The sequence below is a fragment of the Dermacentor andersoni genome, chromosome 1 (genome assembly GCF_023375885.2).
Source record: "Dermacentor andersoni chromosome 1, qqDerAnde1_hic_scaffold, whole genome shotgun sequence".
Lineage (NCBI taxonomy): Eukaryota > Metazoa > Arthropoda > Arachnida > Ixodida > Ixodidae > Dermacentor > Dermacentor andersoni.
Window position 1 is genome coordinate 265,105,681 of NC_092814.1, and position 24,592 is coordinate 265,130,272.

A 24,592-nucleotide genomic window follows, 5' to 3' on the forward strand; every position below is an offset into this window, starting at 1 on the left:
GGGAGGATCAGGTAACAGCAGATTTGTTGAAGGATGGTGGGAACATTGTTCTAGAAAAACTGGCCACCCTGCATACACAATGCCTCATGACCTCGAGCGTACCGGAATCTTGGAAGAACGCTAACATTATCCTAATCCATAAGAAAGGGGACGCCAAAGACTTGAAAAATTATAGACCGATCAGCTTACTGTCCGTTGCCTACACAGTATTTACTAAGGTAATCGCAAATAGAATCAGGAACACCTTAGACTTATGTCAACCAAAGGACCAGGCAGGATTCCGTAAAGGCTACTCAACAATAGACCATATTCACACTATCAATCAGGTGATAGAGAAATGTGTGGAATATAACTAACCCTTATATATAGCTTTCATTGATTACGAAAAAGCGTTTGATTCGGTCGAAACCTCAGCAGTCATGGAGGCACTACGAAATCAGGATGTAGACGAGCCATATGTAAAAATACTGAAAGATATCTAGAGCGGCTCCACAGCCACCGTAGTCCTCCATAAAGAAAGCAACAAAATCCCAATAAAGAAAGGCGTCAGGCAGGGAGATGCGATCTCTCCAATGCTATTCACAGTGTGCTTACAGGAGGTATTCAGAGACCTGGATTAGGAAGAATTGGGGATAAGAGTTAATGGAGAATACCTTAGTAACTTGCCATTCGCTGATGATATTGCCGTGCTTATTAACTCAGGGGACCAATTGCAATGCATGCTCACTGACCTGGAGGGGCAAAGCAGAAGGGTGGGTCTAAAAATTAATCTGCAGAAAACTAAAGCAATGTTTAACAGTCTCGGAAGTCAACAGCAGTTTACGATAGGTAGCGAGGCACTGGGAGTGGCAAGGGAATACATCTACTTAGGGCAGGTAGTGACCACAGATCCGGATCATGAGACTGAAATAATCAGAAGAATAAGAAGGGGCTGGGGTGCGTTTGGCAGGCATTCTCAGATCATGAACAGCAGGGTGCCACTATCTCTCAAGAGAAAAGTGTATAACAGCTGTGTCTTACTAGTACTCACGTATGGGGCAGAAACCTGGAGACTTACGAAAAGGGTTCTGCTTAAATTGAGGACGACTCAACGAGCTATGGAAAGAAGAATGATGGGTGTAACATTAAGGGATATGAAAAGAGCAGATTGGGTGAGGGAACAAACGCGGGTTAATGACATCTTAGTTGAAATCAAGAAAAGGAAATGGGCATGGGCAGGACATGTAATGAGGAGGGAAGATAACCGATGGTCATTAAGGGTTACAGACTGGATTCCAAGGGAAAGGAAGCGTAGCAGGGGGCGGCAGAAAGTTAGGTGGGTGGATGAGATTAAGAAGTTTGCAGGGACAACATGGCCACAATTAGTACATGACCGGGGTAGTTGAAGAAGTATGGGAGAGGCCTTTGCCCTGCAGTGGGCGTAACCAGGCTGATTATATATATATATCATGGCCCTTAGTTCGGCCCCCCAAGTTCAATGCAAAAAGGGTTACGAAAATCGGTGCGGTGCAATCGGTGAGGAAACAAAAGTTATTCGATCTTGAAATTCAAGATGCAGACATGCACTAGCATGCAGCAGGATCTTTGCTGATGCAGCTATCAGTTTATTTTATGAAAAAAGCTCTGTATGCCAATATGCACATTTGCTACCTTATACTTTTACCCATTACAACGTGTACTGTCAAATTTCAAATTCAAACAACCATGGCAGTGCTTCGGAAGATGCCCTGCAACTTTTGTTTTCTAGTTGCGAAAACGTAAATTCGGCAAATGTGTCAACACGCAATTAACTCTCCAAGTGAGCAGGTCTCGGTTTAGGTTTAGAACTGCATCCAAAAACAATGTAACAGAATATGCAAAAGTGGACATGGAGACATTGATAAGAGAGAATGAAACAGTCAACCATCATACTGTGAGCACTGTGCCTTTCATACTGAATGTGAAGACAGCATGGCAAATTTTCTTTGCATTGTGCACAATTTGTACGGGCGACCATTGCAAAGTGGTTGAATTTGCTTTCACATGTGTCATTTCATTAATTCATATTTAATTTCTCTTAGCTAGATACATAATTTCCATCCATCAAAAGCATGTGAGTACTTCCAGAAATTTTGTAATCGGATTGTAGTGGAAAAACAACTACCCACTGGAACTAATCAACAACGTGGGTGAGAGGACAATGCAACAGTGCCACAGCGCACCTGCAGATGTGCTGCCAATGGTAGGTCGCTGCTTACGAGGCAGGCTGCCAAAGCCACTGCTGCTGCTTGCAATGCTGCTGCCACTGTGGTCATCCACCTTGGGGGCCGCTACGTGCAGCTCACTGGGCTGCTGCTCACTGGGTGCAGGGCACGGCAGCAGTGTGGGACTGCATGGAAACCACATAAACAGACTTGAGTCAGTCTCGTCTATAATCACAACAATGTGCATATTTCTTTTGACAGCAATGACCAAATTATTCAGACTTCCCTGCTAGCTAGAATATTGTAGGAGCATCACCCCTGCAGACGAGTCTTCATACTTATACATTTGGTTCCAGAGCTCGCATGAATCAATTAGTGAAGTAAAAAACAGATCTTTTAACTTTTTTGCAGATCTTTTAACCTCTTTGTGGATGCTGTTGCCGGACATGGGTAAAAACATTTGAGTAGCCTTGTGCGAATAGTGCTTTTTTTTGGTTTGAAGCGAATTCGACGCGAATAGTAATTCTCGAATAATTTCAAAGCGAATACTTCGAATAGTAGCAAGTAAAGAAAAAAAAAATGGCAGAGGCCTAAGGTCTGGGATTTATTCAAGGAAAGTAAACAACTCGATTATTTACGAAAATCTACAAATTTTCGTGCAAAAACACTAGCTGTTCCACATGCTGGGGGGTTTGAGGTGCTCCCTTCTGCAGCTTACAATGGCTCCTGCAGTTGAAAAAAAGCCTTTCACTTCTTGTCTGGGTGGCTGGAATCGAAAGATACCTACGGGCAGCTGCAACCAGGGTTGGGTAAAGGTGGCTGCCCTTACTTTTCCACGACACAAGGGGGGTCTTCGGACCGGCAAAGAAGGGGGCCTTCAAGTACCCAGAAACCTCATCCGAGATTGTACGGCTTTACTAATGATGTGCACGCGAACTGAAGTGTGTAAAAGCACTCCACACAGAGCCCCCTGATGGGTCTGCAGAGCAGGTGCTGTTCTCACTTGTTGCTGTACCATGTTGATCAACTGGCACAGTCTCTTTTGCTGCCATTGTGAATAGAGTGAACGCCCATTGCTTTGCGGGTTGTTCAGCATAACAGAGATCTTTGTATCTAGGATCGACCAACATTGCCAATGCAGGAAGGTGTGACATCTTGATATCAGGGAACCTCGTCTTGATGCGACGCAAAAGGCTTGAGGCAAGCAATGCTGCCTCACCACCTTCGGAAACATGTTCAGCAGAACCACCTCGGTACACTGCAACAGGGGAATGACTTGTGACAGCACAGGGATATCTGTCCCCAGACAGTTCAGTTGTGGCATGGTCAAGTGGCTTCAAGACCTGCACTGCTGCATTCATAAGCTTCCACTCACTTGTTTTCAAGTTTGGAACTGCGTCAGATTCTGAAAGTTCTACAGTGATGATCGTACGGAGATTCAGGAGCCTGGCCATCATGGCATGCTCACTGTTCCATCGCGTCGGGACGTCTTGTATAACCTCAAGAGGGTCCAGCTGCATGTTTCTCTGAATTTCCTGAAGCCGTTCTCGGGCCTTGGCACTCCGTTTGTATCTAGCCACAATTGCTCTGGCCTTAGCACAGAGCTGCAAAAACCCTGACACTTCTCTTTTGGCATCACTGACACACAACTGAAGGGTGTGTCCGAAACACTGCACCCCCCCCCCCCCCCCCCCACTCCAGGACGACCGCACTACTGCAGAAGTAAAGTTCCTTCCATTATCTGCAACGACGAAGATCGGCACAGTATCGTGGGCTGGAAGTTCCCACTCCTCGATGACACCTGCAATAAATAGCTACAGGTTTTCTGCAGTGTGAGAGTGTCATCTCCGTGCAAGCCAATACATGCACATGTTGCACGAAGTCACTGTCCATGACGTGACAAGTTACACGAACGTAGCTGTCATTTGCCCGTGATGTCCAACCATCAGTTGCGATTGGAAGTGACTCCACTCCACTTGCAAAAATGTCCCCGAGCTTCTTTTTCACCTTCTCTTTGCTTGATGCGTAGAGGTCCGGAATAATGGCTCTCGAGAATGTTGTCCGAGACGGCACGGCATAATCCGGCATAGCGAACTTCATCATGTCGAGGAAACCCGGTTCTTTGACAATATTGTAGCGGTGCACACCACGAGCTACGAGGGAGCTATCATTTTTGTCATCTGTTGGGCTTTTGGGTCCGACGCTTTCATTTTCGGCTTGAAACTGCCGGCTATGGATGGCTGTTGACCACTTGCCTTGCTTGCCCCCTTGAGCTTGGATGGCCTTTCGCGTGCGTCCCGCTTCTCTTGGTAGTCCTTGTGTAACCCTGGGCGCCTCCTTAAATATGTTGCTAGGGTTATTGTCGTACTTGTCGGGGTCTTCACGACTGCCTTGAATTTAAGACATCGAGCTTCGGTTCCTGGTGGAATCTTTACAAAAAAGTTCCAAATCGGATTGCTGGCCACATGCAAGTCCCCCATGGTGCTCTCTGGAGTAGTCCAAGGTGGCTGGGATTGATCAAATACCGCCACGGCAGAGACAGAGTCGCCCACTAAACGCAATCGACCACACCACCTTGCTGACGAGATGCATTTTTGTACGCCCTTGTTCTGAGTATAGTGCTGTCTTCCTGGCTTGGTTTGGATTGGATTGGATGGGGAAAAGTGTTTCTGAATCCAAAACCAAAACTTCCGAAAACGCCTTCTCCCTGCCACGTGTGGCTATTCGTTCGAGCCGAATACTTCGAAATTTCCGAATACCAAAATTCGAATCGAAGCTAAGATCGAATAGCGCATTATTCGTTCAACTATTCGAAAATATTGAATATTCGCACAAGCCTACATTTGAGCAATAACAGCTATAGACATACACACCTGAACACTGCAAATGGAATAGCCAGACTGTAGCAAAACAACTACATAATGAACTTCACAGTAAGTAAAGTGTCGCCTCTTAAGGGCGAGTCTTTAAAAAAGTAATACGGGACTAAAAGAATAACAAAATGTACATTGTTGCAAAACTGGTTCAAAGTAATATGGAACCTAATAATCTGGAGGCCTAACTTCATATTATGATGCATCACAGGAAATACAGAAAGACGGAGTTCCTAACCCTTTGAGGGTCACATCTTTTTTTTTCAAGAACTGCATCCTCCAATGCCACATCTTACTTCTTTAAATTGCAGATTTGTATTATTCTGAGGGCCCTATTTCAAGAAAAAACGAGCAAATAATTTTAGGTGACAATAAGCAGACAAAAGTTTTTCAAGGTGTGCAGTAGTTTAGTTTATTGTTGATACATTTATAAATTAGCACAAATGTTTTTTTTATGCAATAAACTTCCCAAAACTCCATTTTTTGTGTTTTAAATAGGTCTGACACATATAGGGCACATATGCTGAGATGTTCCACTAAATTTCCACTTCTATTATGTGTCCCACTGATGGTACGATGCCAACAGACTGCAGTGTGGTGGCCTCTACGCCATGCAATTAACCGTAGTGCATGGTCTTTGTGAGTGGAGATTATTGTTGCTTTATCATGATCACTAAGGTCATGCATCGTACAGCCAATTTCAGCCGCCTACTTGTTGGTTTTCAATACTAAGGCGCATTTAAAGAAGCCATTTAGGAAGAAACTTTTGATGCGTAAGCATCAACTGGCCCACTAAGCAAAAAAGCTGGTGTCACCGAAATTCCATTGGCTGCGATGCCACATCAAGTCATGTACAGCACTTGCTGCTGCATAGCGCACCAGGTGTTGTATGAGGGGACAGGGCATCATTGCGACACCACACCAGCCTCGCTCTTGCTTTCAAAAGCCCATCTCTTTCTCTCTCAACCCCACTGGGCTTAGCTGCTGCGTGCGCCTTTCGGCCTTGGTGGCTGTTGCTGCTTCCTCAGTTTCTCATCGCAAAGGATGTCAGTGGCATGCAGGCATTGGCACCGCAGGCTGCTGCAGCTTGCTGGCTCCAGCAGCACGTACCGCAATGGTACATCACTCGCAGCACAAAACTTAAAAGGACCCTTCAGCGGCATTGACATTAATGCTTTTGCCTTCACAACTCATAAGAAGTGCTAAGGCGTCTTTAAATATTTTCAAATTCCGAGGTCAAATTCCGAGGTTCAAATTCCGAGCTTCAAACTCCGAGGTCGCTAAAATATCACCAAATGTTCTGTCCGTCAATAAGAAAACTCTGCAGTCACCAAAGAGAAAAATTTCTTGCTTAACAACTAAAAATGTCACTAAATCTAAAGACAAAATCATTAAAATGGCAACACTGATCGTCAAGTGCCATGTAAATGAAACGAAATTTCTCAATACTATTGCAGGTGCATTCTACACGAGTAAAATGAGTGTCTCTTATGAAGAGATGTGCAGGCAACGCTGCAAAAAGTGGTCTGTGAACAAAATTGTTGCTGCATTTGCATCTGAGGAGCATTCTTGTCATGGATAATGCATTTTACCACTCCGTGAATCATCAAAGTGTGCCACAAATGCTTTCTCTGATGAAAAAACAAAAAGTAAGACATTCATGATTGTCTGTCATTTAAAGGTGGCTGTGATATTTAGGTGCGACAGGCAGGGCATAAAACTATATTCTTGTAGGTCATTTATCTTTGCCCAACACGAATTTTAAGTTTTGTTCTGTCATCCAAAGGTACAACGTTCCCACTCTTACCTTTGGCTGCAGTGCAGAGAGTTGGTGTCTGTACCAGCCAATCAGCTCATCCGGTTTTGCTCAACCAGCCAATCAATGCACGCCTGACGGCCGAGGCAATAGTATCGCCGAAAGTGATCATCGCAGAACACGTCCCAAAGTAATTTCAACTGCCGTTTTTGGCGCATGTTGCCTTTGCCATTTCGAGTGTGCATATTTACATCTGCAAAACGTTCCCAAAGTTTGGCACATAAAACCGCTTGGAAAGTGGCATTATTTCACAAAGCTGAGGGACACAGCCTGCAGTGGGCCACACACTGCATGGGAAAGTGACCTGTATTCTGGGGCTTTCCAGGCAGTCTTGTTCCCCGACACTGGATGCGCTTATGTGGCAAGCTCTAGTGTTTCAAATGGCCGCAGCCCTGGCATTCTAACCCCCGTATTCTCATACGATCTTCCCCTCAACTTATTTAACCACAACACTGCCCCATGACTGAACAGGATATTACGTTTCTCAAGAATTGCCGTGGAACGTCAATGAAGAACAGTGACCACTTCTGTCGACAGGTGGCACTAATATCCACTTTCTCCTGTCCAGGAGGCGGGCTGAGTTGAGGAATGTTCTATATGGAAGTTAGATTGCTGGCCAAAAGGGGATTCATAGAGTGCTTGAGAAGTTTGGTACTTTTTGTAGCAGACACACGGCGTATCATATGGAAAAGAGCTTCAAGAGTGCCTGTTCGTGGCGAGAGAATACAGAAGTGTGCAAAAGTGGCAAAAGGGAAATGGAAGATCGAAGCCATTCTCACAGAAGAATGCAGAATACAATAAGAAGGTTCTATGTATGCTCTAGGGGAATTCTAGACACCATATATGCAATGAGAATAAAATAGCACACTTCACATTTCTGAGTTTATATGTTCTCACTGAAGTTTGCAATAGCAAAAACTCGTTTTTATGCAGTCAATCTTGGATGTATCTAACTCGGATATATCGATTTATTGCTTATATCGGATAATTGTAAAATCCCCTCAAAAATCCCATACAAAAGTATAGTGATGTACTACGCGTATATTAATCTACCGTTCCCCACCACATTCAATATATATAATGAACACTGCCCAACGCTGTGCCCCTGCAAGTGCGGCACACAAGAAGAGATGTGTGGACTTTTTAGGGTGGTTGAAAAACGAGGACTAGTTCCAATAGGAAATCAGTTCTGAAACCTGATACAAGAGTCAGCCTGGCTCATTGCCCACGTATGAAGATCGGCTGTTTACCAGCGATTGTAACGGACATACAGGCGGGCACATTCACACGCGACTCTCAGAACAAGTACACTGATGGCGGCCCAATGGGTATCCACATACAAACTAGTTTGCTTCCGAAGTGCATCCATTTTTATGTAATCTTGAACAAACAAGCACAACAAGCCCTTTGTGTAACAAGCATGTAACGCCCCCTCAGGCATAATCTTCGTTGGCCCGCCAGGCTCGGTGGCCTACCAGACAGGGTAGGCAACATTGGTAGCCGCACCCAATAAACACCGAAGAGCACAGCTGCTCGGCCGCCAGCCATCGTTCATCATCACCACGCTGCGGAGTGTCCGTCTAACGGAGGGTGCCTCGAGCCCTCTCTCGTTCACAAACCCAGACAGATCGTGACACTTTGACATGTGCAAGGCGCATCGCACTCTCGCGTCCAGACACAGCGTGGGATTTTAGAGTTAGCGTTGCGAAGACCTGTAGTGCCAGTGACTTGCAATGTTTGTGAGCAACAAACAAGTCAACTTTTGTGCATTCGACACAGCCTTGGAGAAGCAAATCGGTAAGTTCCTGTTTTTATGATCTCTGGAAACAGTCCAAAATGTGCGTAGACCTCAAATAAGCTTTAGATAGATATATTTTATATTTCTAATTATCGATATACTGAACTATTTCATGATCCTCTTCGAATTCAAAATATCCTGGATCGACTGTGTGATACAAGGCGGCCTTGTTTGCAAAGCATTTCGAGGGTGAAATTTTATAAAGCATGCTTCTGTGGACTCCAATTTTAAGTTTCGGCTTTCTTCTTACAGAAAAATTATATTTTGCACAAAGATGCAAGTGCCAGTTGTGTGGTGCAAACGAGACATAATTAAAAAAAGAAAACTACTGAAACATGAAAAAATGGCTCCACGGGGGCATAGTTTGGGACCTTGGGATCTTCTAATCATATAGGGCTCAGGAACAGTAAACTTTCTTGTAATTTCGGAATGGCAGCTTTTCTGATTAACCACAGTAATGTGAACATTCGAAGAGACTTAATTCTTTAACCCTCTGGCAGCCCACGCCATAAATATACAGTGCCATGAACAAGTCCTAAATGGCGGATGCCGTATTTTTACGGAGCTGTATGTATGTTTGAATGCGTGGATGTAAGGAATTGTGTCAATACAAGTAATTTTTTTATTTGCCCCGAAGTCTTTTCATTTTCATTCCATTGCTTCTTTACGCTGGCGTTTCAGTGACTGCTTCCGCATCCATGCGATGGTTAGTTTTGGGTTCATCTTGTGGGCTGTTTCTGTTGATTGCACACCTGAATACTGATGTCCATCTGGTTTCTAATTTCTCAAAGGGCGACCGCTAGATGCTCACCCATCTGTTGCTTACAGGGGTGCAATTACATCTGCTCACTGTGTGTCACTAGTATATACAAATGATACCATCATATTGACACATGTGCTTATCTTTATCGGCCGACCACGTTTCGCCGCTTAAAAACTGTAATCGCACAGCGAGGGACGCGCCTGCATGTATCCGACGTTTCAGGAAAGTTATCGATGCTTCTACCTTGCTGTCTGTTGTCGCCGAACCTTGTGTTATCTGATTTCATCGCGTGACTCGAATGTTGTAGAAATTTGTGGAAGGCATGCGGGTCCCAACGATTAGTCTGGAACATTCGATGACTGCTCTATAAAAGCCGATGCGCTTGACCCGCTGATCAGATTTTCGACGATCGCCGACAGTGTTCGCCGCTATCGTTGTGCTATAAGTGTAGCCTGTTTTTGTGGGCACAGGTTCGCCCAATAAAAGTTAGGTTTGTTCTTCACAGTATTGCTACTGTGTTCTTGAACGTCACCACCACGTGACAATATACAAACAATATTGCCATGCCTGCAATTCTTTTCTCGTGACTCAGCTCGCAAAAGCTGAATGCCCCTCACTAGCGACGGAACGAAGGATTACTGCAAGTTTCTGACTCATTTGGCTTCTCAGACGGGCGCACAACCATCGTGTTCTCTTGCATGCACTCACATACACGGTTCGATTACGTGTTCATGCAGAGCAACCAACGCGCATGCGGAGGTTACTCTGCTGCAAGTGAGTCAAGTGGCGATTCCTCTGATGCAGAACCCAAGTGCCAAATCAGAATATATATATTTCAGTGAATGTACTTTTTGTTGTTATTAAAACTATATATCATACCTGCCAAGTTCGGAGAAACTAAACCTGGGAGATCTTCAGACCCCAAGGGCGCGGGGGATCAGTCAGTCCCCCCCCGCCCCCAACGTCTATATTTTCAAGTACCGACAGGATAATTTCATTAAAATTTTATTTACAGATTTACATATGGACCACATGAACATCATCACTTCTGCAAGCATTTCGTTGTTGCTGACTTTGCCTTCAAAAATTCTTTAACATTTAATTAAATTCTCGGATTTTACATTCCACAACCACCATTTGATTATGAGGCCCGGCGTACTGGGGAACTGCAGATTAATTTCGACCACCTCAGGTTCTAGCATGCACTCAATGGCGGCACCCATGGGCATTTTTGCATTTTACCCCCATTGAAATGCGGCTGCCGCGGCTGAGATTTGATCCCGTGAACTTGTGCTTCGCAGCGCCAAAGCCACTAAACAACCACGGCGGGTGTTCAAAAATTCTTCAGGTAATGTTTGATTGCAACAAATTCCTTTTCTTTCACATTTTGCGAGGAGGATGTTTCCTAGTGTCTTATCACACATAGACGATCGGAACTGCGTCCTCGTCTTTTTCACAATGTTAAAGTGCCACTCGCACTCTACATTGTTCGGTAGTATCAACAAAATACCCAACGTCACTTCGGTTAAGCACTACATTAAAAATACTTCATACTTCTTGCGCTCGCACTCCTTGCTTTAAGCCATGAGTGAATGTAGGCCTACACAACGCCAGAGCAGCTGACGCCGAGAAGAACGATGGAAAGCCTAGTGTTGCTACATATCATATTGACCGCAAATAAAGATGGGGACAGAGGGAGAGAACACAAACAGCACGGGCAATATGCGGTTATGTGTTCTTTCCCTCTGTCCCCATCTTTATTTGCGGTCAATATGATATGCAGTAAACACCAACTAGGCCAAAGTGAAGTTCTTCTAGTGTTGCTAGTTGTGGAACGTGGCATTCGCTTGCTAGCTTAATAAGACTAGGGCCACTAGGGCACCCAACAACCCCGTCAGTGTAAGGAGCGGCACTACAGTTAACAAAATAGCACATGTATAGCCTTTCCCTACTACTTTTTTAACAATGCCACATGCGATGAACTTCCAAATGGATTTTATTTGTGCCAATGTGACCTAACAAAGCGCTAGATGCAGATAGAAACGGGGCACAACTGCAATTTCCAGGAGATTTTCCGGTCAACCGTACAACCTAAATAAATGGTCCAAATTCGAGTCTCCCAGGGGAGACTTGGCAGGTGTGATATATGGAAGCCCATCTGTATTTATGAATAAACAATGCATGTTTACCTACAAAAATTTTTTTTTTTTTCGCTTTATGGCAACTAAAAAATTATGGTACATTTATTTCGAAATGGGTCAGTCTGAAGACTTCAAATATGCAATAAAAAAATTCGGCCCTGGGGCGCATAGAGCAAAAAATCGACCCTGAAAGGGTCAACAGATTATTCTATAATAATAAAATGTGGCACCCGGCCCTTTACTATATTGCTCTAAACATGCCATCCAATTTTTATTAATATTCAACGAGCAGTTCAAAAGTTTACTTTCATGGGTTAATATAGTGAGAGTAATGGTGAAAAGCGATTAAGTCATATGCATACGCCTTGAAGCAGGGATCTCCAGAGAGAAGTGTCATGCTGAGTGACAACTGCAGGATGGAGTTGTCTTGGCGGTGCTTGGCATCGTAACCCTCGAGCAAGTACCGCCGTGAGCAGAGACCTGCACCGGCAAACTCCACCAGGTTGAGGTCTGCAAAGCCCAGCTTCTGGAAGGACCTGCCTCCCTTGACCTCCTGTTATGAAGAAGGCAGTAAATGTGTTAAGGGACACAACAGAAAAACACTAAATCATTGACTGATGAAGTATCACTAAAAAACTAGTTTCATAAATGGGGGAACCCGGCTTATAGAATCGTAAAGAAAAAGGCTGGAAAATTTATTTTGTGAAAAATGCATTTTAGGAATGTTTGCAACTTCAAGCACCTGCGCTCTAATTATTAATGCTGATTTCAATCGGTAAATAGAAAAAAATCTGTTTTCGAAATGCCACAGGAGCCACGAAATGCCCTATGCCAAGGTAAACTTGTTCAAACTTCCTGGGCCGTGCCGCAGCAGCAGCCGACCACTGCCGAAATCTTGGGCTTGTTTTCAAGCTGGTTTCTTTGTGTGTATTTTGCGCCAGCTCAAAATGGCGCTGCTCAAACAGAATGACCGCTCTTGCCGCTTTTCCGAGGAGTGCTTTTGGGCCTCTGATTGGGCAGAGCTTACATGCGTAAAGCGAGCCCCTCAGCGCCTCCTATTGGCTGATGAGACCGAAGCGGCCATTTTGTTTTTTATTTTTGTTTTGCATGCACCACTATCTTCACTGTTGCCAGTTTAAGTGGGTTGTCGTCTGCTTTCGCTCGCAATCCCAAGGCTGATGCACTGTTGTTTCGTTTTGTGACGTGTCAGGAGACACTCGCCTAAAGAAGACGTGTCAAGCTTACAAACGAAAAACAAAAAACAAAAAAACAAAGCATCAATGGAACGAGCCTGAAGATCGCGGACAATGTTGCGCTGCCCAAATGGCTGGCACAAACAGTACGACTGGAAACACCTGTTGTGTCCAAAGCGGCACATTCTACCAACACCGTTGATTCTACTGGGCCTCTGCAGATTGACGACATTGGATGGTCAGCCCGTGCGTCCAGCAGCATCCAAGACTGCACTAATACAGCATTCTATTTAGTACACAGTGGTAGAGTCGGCTGATCATGCAAGAAGTGCAGTGATATTGTCCGAAGGAGTGTGGCATCACAGTGCGCAACAGAATGCAAATTCAAACTGCTAGTCACAAAAACTTCATAAGTCGCAAGAGGAGCATCTCATTCACCTGAGTATTAAATTTACTGCTCACCACTCTCCTAGTCAGATCAACTTCCTGGACATGATGGTCCACATAGAAAACGGAAAACCGAGAATGACACTTTACTGGAAGGATAGCCAGCAATATTGAGACTACAACAGTCATCACCCGCAACACTGCAAGCAAGGAATTTTTGTCGGACAAGGGAAACGAATAAGAAGAATCTGCAGCGAAGACCACAATTATATCCACCACCTAAATGACCTTAAAACAACGCTAGCAGAAAGAAACAATCCACAAGTCCTCTTGATAGAGCTTATGATGTCGAGTCAAGATTGGAGACAGTCGGAATTAGCGAAGAAACAGCCTACACCAGAATCTGACAGACCGCCGGCCTTTATAATAAAATATTCTAATGCACTCCCAAACATAAACAACATCCTACGAAAATACCATCCAATATTATCAAGTAACAGGTGTCTGAGAAAAGCGTTCCCAGATGTACCAAGGGTTACCTATCGCCACAACAGGAGCTTTAAAGACATGTTAGTGCACGCAAAAGTCAGCCAACAGCATTCCCCTGTAATAAAAGCATGTTGCCACTCCAGGTGCAAAACCTGCAGGCACCTTCAAAGTGACATTAAAATTAAAAGCACCGCAAATAGTTATACACACGAAATCAAATCTAGCTTCACTTGTACAAGTTCGGATGTGATTTATATGCTTGAATGTTCCTTCTGTAAGAAACAATATATCGGTGAAACAGGACAAGCAATGAACGTCAGATTAAACGGACATCGCGCGGACACAGCTAAAAAGCTTCCCAAAGCCATTGCCGAGCATTTCAACCAACCAGGTCATCATTTTGATGACCTTAAACTCTCATCTTGCAGTCAAATTTCCGTTCTGAACGAGAAAGAAAATACAGAGAATCATACCTTATCCGTAAGTTCAAGACATTGCAACCAATAGGCATAAAGGTTTCAAAGGGAGCATTAGAATCTATTCGCTATGCTAAATTTCAAGCTAGAGGCAACACTTAGTTTGGTTTCGTAGCGTTTTTTTTTTCCTTTTTCTCAGCCACCTTACGCCCTCTCCCCTTTAGAAGAACCCCACCTATATATACTATGGCGAAGAAAGCATCTGTCGCCTTGAAGAAGACAAGTCCACTTGTCGAAACATTGGCTTCTGCTTCCACCTTGTTCTCGTTTTGCTCATCGTCTTGAATTTCCATCTCCCGCATTCCCCGTGTTTTCCCAAGAGGAACATCTAGACAGTTGTGCTACCAAGGCCAGACTTTCAAAACAGCACAAGCAAACAAAGGACGCTGCATACAGCCCTGGCATGCTGTAGGGCAAAGTGTCGTTGCATGACAATAATCAATTTAGCACATTCAATGAATATTTCATGCGTTTTTGACTTGAACTTTGTGCAAGTTTATTTGTCTATAAAAAGGCTGCTTTTTTTACACAATTCTTGCATTCATTCAGCATGCAGGCCATTGAAATGAGCACATGAAGTGGTAAAGGTATTTTCTTATGCTGGTTTAGGGACAGTACATAACTTTATAACAAGCTGTTTCCAGTTTTCTGGGAAGGTACGGTCATATACTTAGTATGACCATTGTCGTGAAGAATAGAGCTACAAAATGATGTCATTGATATTGCAGTAGCTGCATTCTAGAAAACGTTTTCTCAGTTCAATGTTTTACACACTGCACTTAGTCTTACAGGGCATTTTTCTATGATGTTGTTGAGTCACAATATGTTTGGTATGAGTGCATTTATACTGAAATTACCTAGGGGGTAATGCTATGTCTGTCACTGTAGCACCATTTTGCAAATTACAAAAAAATATAATAATGAGAGAAAATAAGAAAAAATATATTCACAGTAATTGTTGGTCTGCTTTCTTACCTTTAGAATGCTTTTAGACAAATAAAAATAGCATTACCACTTAGAGCAAGTATTTGGCATTAGAGCTTACTCTCTGCTTTTCGCAAGGCTAAATTGCCAAAAAGCCCTGTAAGAAGTACGCACTGAGTTTATTTTCATACTTTATTACTTCTTGAACCAGAGTAGCTATCAAAAAAACAAATTATAAATTTGAAATCAGTGTGAAAAACTGACCGAATCAGTCAAGTTTAGTTCAGATTGAACCAAAAATAAAGAAAATAGATTTAGAACCTATGTCTCCACGTAATATCGTGGTAAGAGGTTGATTATCATAAGACAAAATAAAGGTCAAAGTTCCATTCTTTTATTCAACATAGCACCGCGATTCCAGCACTCGCACGTCAGTGTGACGTCACGAAGTATTTTCTTGCACTTTGGCTGTTGTGGCTCAGTTAAGGTTCTTGAAACTTGCCAAGTTCAATCTTTGGCTTCTTCAGAATACCTTTACCAAGTAGGAGCCGTCAAAATCCACACATCATTGCAAGATGGTGTGGGAATTTCAGCCTTTGTTTTTTTTGTGTCTATCCTCGGCTTACCAAGCCTCTTCTCACAGTAAGTGTGACTTTATTTGGCATTGTAGAAGGGTAACTTAAGATTACAGCTCAACTTACTTTACACTTTACCATCCCTTTTAAAGGTCCCCTCACCAGGTCATGTAGAAAATTTCGGTTAGACGCTGGAAATTGTTACGGGTCCTCTAGGGGATGTTCTACCGCACAAATTTTTCAATTTGGTTGATTAATAGCCGAGATAGAAATATTTCAGAGCCGCAAACACATGACTTCAGGAGGCGAGTGTCACTGCCAACATAACACTCTCCACTCACCCCATCTAGCCTCCGCATGTGAAATTCCTTCCCTGCCTACTCCCATACCAGAGTTCAAGGATCGAGTGACATATATACCACAGGCCCTGCCTTTTATTTTTTTTCCCCTCCCTTTTTTGCTGTGCTGCGCAGTTTCGCTGACAGTGTCGCATGTGAGCTGCTGCATTTGTCTTGTTTCACGCAGTGCACAATTTTGTGCACTGTGCACGAGAACACCTGACTAGCAGTATAAGTCAGTGCTACACGAACACTTAGACAAACACAAGCAGATCACAGAGCATGATCGCTAACACAGTAGAAAATCGCATAGTTCTGTTGTCTGCACGCAATTGAACAAGGTAGGAACAAACAGACAAAGCTTTTGAAACGGAAGTATACATATCTCTTGCTACAGTACCAAGTAAAACAAAAACAATTTGTCTATTGAAGCAACAGATTACACAAATAACAGATGTTGCTTTGAATAATTCTCGAAGCCACGTGTCACTATGAGCGACGTCACAGCATATGCATGTACGTCGGCGTACTTGAGCAGATACATCACCTCTCTGGCTGGGAGCGCGGCGCCCGTGAGGAGAAGGGCAAACAACATTTGGTTTGAAATTTCAGCTCTTTCCCCAGTGCGCAACAATGTAATACGCAGCAGACATGATTGTTAGTGCGCGTTGTATGCACTGCGCTTGTCAGCACAAGATGGCCAGACCTGGTGAGGGGCCCTTGAGCTATTGGAAGTTGGAACTTAGTGGCCCAGAAGTGAATTGGGCATAGTGTCATTAACTACCTTGAGTTAGTGTTCCAGTTATAGCTTCTCATCAAGACCACAGTAACTGGTAAAAACTGCTAAACATAATGCAGTACAGGTTCCACAGTTTCTGATGAGTAATACAGATGTCACATTGCCACTAGTAACCAGAGTGTTGAGCCAAAACAAACCTAAACTTCAGCAAAAGTGAAGCTGGACTAAACTTGAAAAATGGTTATTAGTTCAGAATAAAACAGTTCAAGCATATATGGAGACACACACATAGTAAAATTCACTAACTTCAAAAATAACTACTACTTAAGCTTCGCCTTTAAGAGTGGAATGTGATAGTACCATATTTACTCGCATAATGCTCGCACTCGCGTAATCCTCGCACCCCCCACATTAGCTATCAAAAATTGGAAAATTTTTTTTTCCCCGCATAATCATCGCACCCCCAAAATTACTGCCGCGAGCCGTCTGCTTGTCGTAGCGATCGCCATGGTTGGGCGCGCGTGCTACTAGGCGGCGGTACTGTGCTATCATCCGCTGCCACCGCCGCTACCGCTCATCCACTCACCACCGCTACGCCATTTTGCGAAGGTGTCTCCAGCGCTCCAGTGTCTCGTAGGCCTCGTTTGCCTTGTTCGCGTGTTGCACCGTGCTCTTTGTGCCACTTCGCAATGGGACGCTACGCAAGCTACACAGCTGCTTTTAAGCTAAAAGCTATTGAGTATGCGTTGGAACATGGCAACCACGCCGCCAGCAGACACTTCGGCGTCAACGAGTTTTGCGTCCGGTATTGGAGACGGCAGCACGACGAACTCAAGACGACTGGTAAGACGCGCCGGGCCTTCCGTGGACCGAAGACTGGGAGAAAACAGGAATTTCGAACATCCTGGATGCAACCGAGGACCACCTGGTGTGGGACGACGAAGAAGCATCGGAAGATGAAGAAACCATTGATTCCAGTGTCAACACGGACTCTGATGAAGAGTACAATTGCCTGCAGGACGTACGCAACGCGAGTAGTGACGGGGAGGTTGCGCGTGGCAAATAAAGTGCTTTAGCAGCTTGAGCTTACGTTCACCCTGTACTTTCATAACGAAGGTAAGTTACGCTTGAAAGTAATGTTTTCGTTATATTTACAATTGCGGACCTGACAATCCTGATCTTGCACCCATTCATCTTTGCATTTAACACTCCGAAACATTTGCTTGAAAATTTTCCCCGCATAATTATCGCACCCTCAAACTTCGCGTTGATTTTCAGGGAAAAAAAAAGTGCGAGGATTACGCGAGTAAATACGGTATTTAATGATCCCCAACTGCTTCTCACGCTTCCTGGCAACTGCAGCTTATGTAACCATAATGTTTACCAGGATACGCTGGCAGCGAACGCTATGCATGAAGGTGAGCTTTCTGGTAGAAACGTGGCCTCCTGCGTGGGCCGCGGATGTGCAGAGACGAGCACAGTTTCAATGGTGTTGCAAGGAACCGGGCACGCCACTCTATGAATGGCAGAAATGCTGGAAAAGGGGTTTGTGTTTGACTTTCCATGTAACAGAATTATGTTTTCTTGTATAGTCAAATTACAATCCAACGCTATCATGTCTGTAGGTTGTGTGTATGTCATACTTTACGATTTTTCTGATGCATTTTACTTCAAGAAATTCAATTAGTTCAGTAACATCTTGGCGCTACATGGAGGGCCTGCGTGATTGGGTGTGCATGGTTCAGACTGATTTTTCACTCACAAGATGGCCGACGCTGGACGCTGACACCGAATTTTCTGCAACACAGGCCCCTTAATGCTATCACGTTAAAACAGGCATGGTGCAAGACTTAGGAATGCATTTGGAGAAGGGATCCCCTGGAGTAAGTCTAGCATTCTAATGGGTATGACACAAGACTTGGAAATCCAGTTATGCAATGCAGTTTAAAGCCCATTTTAAGCTGTTGGCATAGGTTAGTGGTGGCGTGCCCAGCTGCCATGCTGTGGACCCCAGATGGAATCTTGAGGAGGGAAGGGTTTGTTTCTTCAACCTGAAGCTGACTTTGAATATGACAGTCACCTTGTGCACTACATAATACTGGGCCAGGCCAGGCAAAAAGCCAAAACAGCTACCATTGCAACCCCATTGTATCCAAACTGTTGCACTGAAAGAAAAACAAAGAATGAAAAAAAAAAGTAAAAATAGAAGTGTAATGGGAGAGGATATCATGAGGTCACGTACTTTCCTGATGGAAATTCGGCAGATACAGGGGTCCAACTCCCCAGTGTTGGCGTTGGCACTCATCTTGCATGTGAAGACGAACTTGGAGTCCCATTTCACGCAGTGGTTGCAAACCTCCTCCCTGGTGAAATGACAAAACACAGCAAGAAAACTATTTCAAGTTTGCTAAATAGCATTCGAGCATTTCAAAAGTCAACTATGATTTAGCAGCTGTCTTGTCACATGTCTGAATAGTTGAAGTGCAATGATATGGCCTAAGGCTAGAGTGAACAAATGGCCAGGAGTGCAATATGGGACAAAGAATTAATAATATAATAGAATTATAATTAATAATAATAGAACTAATAAGAATATAGCTGGTAACATACAGGAATTCTATTGCATTAACGAGAGGGTGGCAGGTCTTGTGAAACTTAATAAGAGGTACAAAACGAAGGTTGTACAGGTCTACGCCCCTACATCCAGTCATAATGACCAGGAAGTCGAAAGCTTCTATGAAGACGTGGAATCGGCGATGGGTAGAGTGAAAACAAAATACACTATACTGATGGGCGACTTCAATGCCAAGGTAGGCAAGAAGCAGGCTGGAGACAAGGCAGTGGGGGAATATGGCATAGGCACTAGGAATAGCAGGGGAGAGTTATTAGTAGAGTTTTCAGAACAGAATAATATGCAGATAATGAATACCTTCTTCCGCAAGCAGGATAGCCGAAAGTGGACGTGGAGGAGCCCGAACGGCGAGACTAGAAATGAAATAGACTTCATACTCTACGCTAACCCTGGCATCATACAAGATGTGGACGTGCTCAGCAAGGTGTGCTGCAGTGACCATAGGATGGTAAGAACTCGAATTAGCCTAGACCTGAGGAGGAAACGGAAGAAACTGGTACACAAGAAGCCGATCAATGAGTTAGCGGTAAGAGGGAAAATAGAGGAATTCCGGATCAAGCTACAGAACAGGTATTCGGCTTTAACTCAGGAAGAGGACCTTAGTGTTGAAGCAATGAACAACAATCTTGTGGGCATCATTAAGGAGTGTGCAATAGAAGTCGGTGGTAACTCCGTTAGACAGGATACCAGTAAGCTATCGCAGGAGACGAAAGATCTGATCAAGAAACGCCAATGTATGAAAGCCTCTAACCCTACAGCTAGAATAGAACTGGCAGAACCTTCCAACTTAATCAATAAGCGTAAGACAGCTGACATGAGGAAGTATAATATGGATAGAATTGAACATGCTCTCAGGAACGGAGCAAGCCTAAAAGCAGTCAAGAAGAAACTAGGAATAGGCAAGAATCAGATGTATGCGTTAAGAGACAAAGCCGGCAATATCATTACTAATATGGATGAGATAGTTCAAGCGGTTGCGGAGTTCTATAGAGATTTATACAGCACCAGTGGCACCCACGACAATAATAGAAGAGAGAATAGTCTAGAGGAATTTGAAATCCCACAAGTAACGCCGGAAGAAGTAAAGAAAGCCTTAGGAGCTATGCAAAGGGGGAAGGCACCTGGGGACGATCAGGTAACAGCAGATTTGTTGAAGGATGGTGGGAACATTGTTCTAGAAAGACTGGCCACCCTATATACACAATGCCTCATGACCTCGAGCGTACCGGAATCTTGGAAGAACGCTAACATAATCCTAATCCATAAGAAAGGGGACGCCAAAGAGTTGAAAAATTCCACGTTTCCACGTTTTTTTTTTATTTCGCTCCCGAGTGAAGTTGCGAAGAGAAAAGTTTGCCAAAGTCTCGTGCCTACTGTCAGCGGCAGGTTTGTTCGTGTACTGTGTCGCTGCGTTTCTCGTCGGACGGGATGAAGTGATGGAGCAAAACCATTCTCAGGAGAAATGAGAAAAGTGTGCGCGCGTGAAACAAACCTACGAGCGGACATCAGCGACAACAAACTCCAAGGCAGCCGTGTCGGCAGACAGAACTTCGCGTACCTTTATCAGCCACACTGTTAGCACAACAGCACACTCAGGCCTGATCACCCAGCAGTCAATGAGTGCTACATGATTTCCAGGAACCACATGCTGCCCCAGAGAAGCCATTAATAATTCATCGCGATCCACAAAACGCACAACCGATGCAATCTCAACGCGGAAAACGTTATATAAGTCAACAGGCGGAAGTCCCGGTACCCTTCCAAAACGTTTCCAGTGGCGTGCGGCAGAGGGCAGCACAGGAACATGAAAAAGGCGGATTACCCCTGCCCTGCACCAACTGGTTCCAACTTGCACATGTGAATTTCCTAATTTCTTCACTCCACCTAACTTTCCGTTGTCCTCGACTGCGCTTCCCTTCCCTTCGCCCCCAATCTGCAACTCGTATGGTCCACCAGTCATCTACCCTACGCATTACATAGAATGCCCAGCCACATGTTTTTCCCTTAATATCGACTTGAATATTGGCTATCTCCGTTTGCTCTCTGATCCACACCACTCTCCTCCTGTCTCTTAACATTACGCCCAACCTCTAGGCTTCCCATATGTTGGCAACAGTAGGATGCAATTATTGTACACTTTCCTTTTCAACGACAGTAGTAAGCTCCCATCAGGATTTGGTAATGCCTGCTATATTTATTTGTTTTTTATTTATTAAATACCTCTGCAAATTTTTAAGGTGACTCAATTGATGACATTGACCTATACAAGCTCACCAAGTTGGTAGTTGATTAGGAGCACGTCTAAGAAATGTAAATCGAGATGTAACAGAAACAAAGACTTGTTGTCCTAACAACAGGCACAGATGGAATTGCAGCGGTGTGCGGCTTGTGCATCTGTGTCTACTTCCTTGTCCCGCTTACGCAGCTTTTTCTTTCCATGTTAGGATGCCTAGTCATAATAAAATGTGGTCTACACATTTGTCAAAGTCGCTAAGCAACCATGAGAAAGACATGACAAGAAGATGTGCCTTCATAACTGTAAGTCACCATATCAACATAAAAACAATTTCTAGACTGCACACACCATATTTAAAAATTTAATCTAATGCATGTAGATACCAGTGATTGATCGCGAAACGAAAGCAAATATGCCATGCTTTTAGTAGCGAGAAATCAATTGCCACCTATGGAAGTGCACCCAATGACAAATATGCTTGAATAAATAAAAAAAAATGCATTTCAGCCAACTAGCCGAAGTAGCTGTCCCATTGCAATATGTACATCACTGATTGACTTCTCGTACCTGCTCCGATTATTGAGACTTCCGCACAGCCATACCGCATTCTCTATAGACACTGGCAGATCCAGAAAAAGAGGGGGAGGGTCCTGGGCCCTGCCCGAGACATGCGCATATACTTAGTGCCGCAAACACAATGGCTGTAAAAAAAGTTTCCTCCATTCAGGTTGTTGCCTTAACACTAATTTTTCTTGGCAAAGCAATTTCTTGACTTCCAGAATGCCATATGACCACTTCTTAGAAATTCTTCTCAACTCCGCACTAAATCGCAACATTTACCACAAAATCATGATGAAGCGGCACTGGTTAGGCCTAGTAACACATAGCCATGACAAAAAGTCTGTGCTGGCCAGTCACAGGAGTGGTGGGTGGCAAGTTGTTGCAGAATGTTCACCGTCTGTATGTTCATACTAGAGACCTCTTTGGCAACTGCACGTGACACCATATGCACAGCCCTAAACTGGCAAGCCGTATTGGCGGTAATTGGGCCCATGGGCACTCAGCCGGCAACTAATGAGAATTTCGCCCACTATGCTCATAAAGCTCCAAACTAACAAGGTTGTACGTAATGCACACGTGAAGTGTCCTCGCCGCCATGGCCATCACATTCGTTCAAGCAGATATTACTTCAATGAAGCTCAACACAGAGCAAAATTTTAAAAAAATCATGGGTTTAACGGGCCAAAACCACTTTCTAATTATGAGGCACGCCGTAGTGGAGGACTCCAGAAATTTTGACCACCTGGGGTTCTTTGGCGTGCACCTAAATCTAAGTACACGGGTGTTTTCGCATTTCGCCCCCATCAAAATGCGGCCGCCATGGCCGGGATTCGTCCCGCGACCTTGTGCTCAGCAGCCCAACACCATAGCCACTGAGCAACCATGGTGGGTACAGAGCAAAATTAAGCATTTTCTTCTAGATTATTCAGAGCTGGTGCACGTCGGCGCAGGCAAGGTGCAATCACCGCAATAAACAACAATTCAATGCAGCATGTACCAGCATTTCCTTAACGGCACAGTTTGGCGCAATTGGCGCAGTACTTCCATCATGGCTGGGGCTTGAAAGGAAGCGTTTTGCATGATGCTCGTGTACCCCAATTTTATAATCAAAAGTTTTATGCCAGAAGTTATTTTCAGCTGTCATGAAAGCCCCTTGCACATCTTATTGCCATTTAGTGAGTGCCGACACCGGTGATACCCCCAAAAAGCTCTGCTTTGGCCTGTTCTGTCTTACATCAGTTTTTATGTATGTGCTGGTGCAGATGGCTAACGTGGCATCTTGCGTTTTACTGTAAAGTTTTGAGGTGAGGTTTCATGCAAGGACTAAATTTAGATTATATTTGGTGCTTTCAAAGCTTCTCTTTGTGGTAACTTCCAACTGCCAGTCCTTTTTATTTTTCAGAGTTCAGCAAGGCATGCATGTGGGTTTGGAATATTTTGGAGAAGACAACACAGCGGTAGCCTCTCACTTCTTGACATCACACAATCCATGTCAGAAATGGTGGTCGCTGTTGATAGGAGAGAGAGCCTTAGAGACAGCAATTTTAAATTGGAATTACGGGTTAAAACATGTGCTGAGAGAGCTTCTTTTCTTTGTCTGTAACCATATTGGCCCCTTTATTTTCAGTTACAATGCTAAAATGAGAATAGCAGAGAACCATGTCATGGCCCTTCTAAGCTTCTTTTTTGACCATGTCCCTCTGTAATGCCCATTTCATGTGAGGGTACTTATATAAGTAAATAAATAAAATATTTGTGGGGCTGCAACATTCATAAGGGGACGGATTAACAGCGAAGCTGCTTAGGCTGCATGCACGAGCTGCATACATTATAAAATCATTCTTTTTTGCATACGGCACCACACTACACTGACACAAGCACCACCGCAGTCACCGCACCTCCCATGCATCTGCTGCAAGCACTGCCGCAGCTGTGCCGGCACCTCCTATGAGTGTGACATTATAACCACAGAAGCGCAGGCCATGTGCACAAGCGCCGGCGCTCCACTCTTTCCCCTTCTCAATATTCATCAAACAGGATTTAAAGCAAATAAAGCACATGAAGGCGAACTTGCTACACCAAGTGCACATTATATATCTACATATATATATAGTGTTTTTCTTACAACGCCGAATTTGTGTGGTTCTATTAGGAGCCAAAATATTAAACTTATTTTTGGCAGTTGGCGGAGTGCTTGAAGCCTGCTTCCCCTCTGCCGCAGGTTAGCCCTGTTAAGAACGGCCAGCTGCAGTGCAAGTTTTGCCAACCAGTTGCGACCGCGGATGTCATCTTTTCCTGGAGCGCCGCCGCAAACCTCTAGCCACGGCGTCACTAAATCGCCCTTGTGACTGAATGAGTTCGGCGGGCCAACTACTGTTACCGAGCCCACCAATGCGGACCTGATCTGCTACAGGTGGGGGAGTTGCCGTGGGAACATCGTCGGAGGCCCCTTCCCACGCGCCGACCAA

The 24,592-nt window shown here is 44.3% G+C and overlaps 1 protein-coding gene across 5 annotated transcripts in view; it reads right to left on the reverse strand.

Annotated features, from left to right (window-relative positions):
* The window catches only part of LOC126548203 (EEIG family member 2), a 100,524-nt gene that overhangs the window by 41,895 nt on the left and 34,037 nt on the right, over positions 1-24,592 (reverse strand). For 4 of the 5 annotated variants that reach the window (XM_050196351.3, XM_050196350.3, XM_050196349.3 and 1 more), the window contains exons 3-5: positions 18,938-19,058; positions 11,937-12,127; positions 2,202-2,368 (exon numbers count right to left, since the gene is read on the reverse strand). In XM_050196351.3, coding sequence (XP_050052308.1) covers positions 2,202-2,368; positions 11,937-12,127; positions 18,938-19,058 — 479 coding nt within the window. The remainder of the gene's footprint in view (positions 1-2,201; positions 2,369-11,936; positions 12,128-18,937; positions 19,059-24,592) is intronic. The other variant, XM_055063087.2, reaches the window with a different exon arrangement.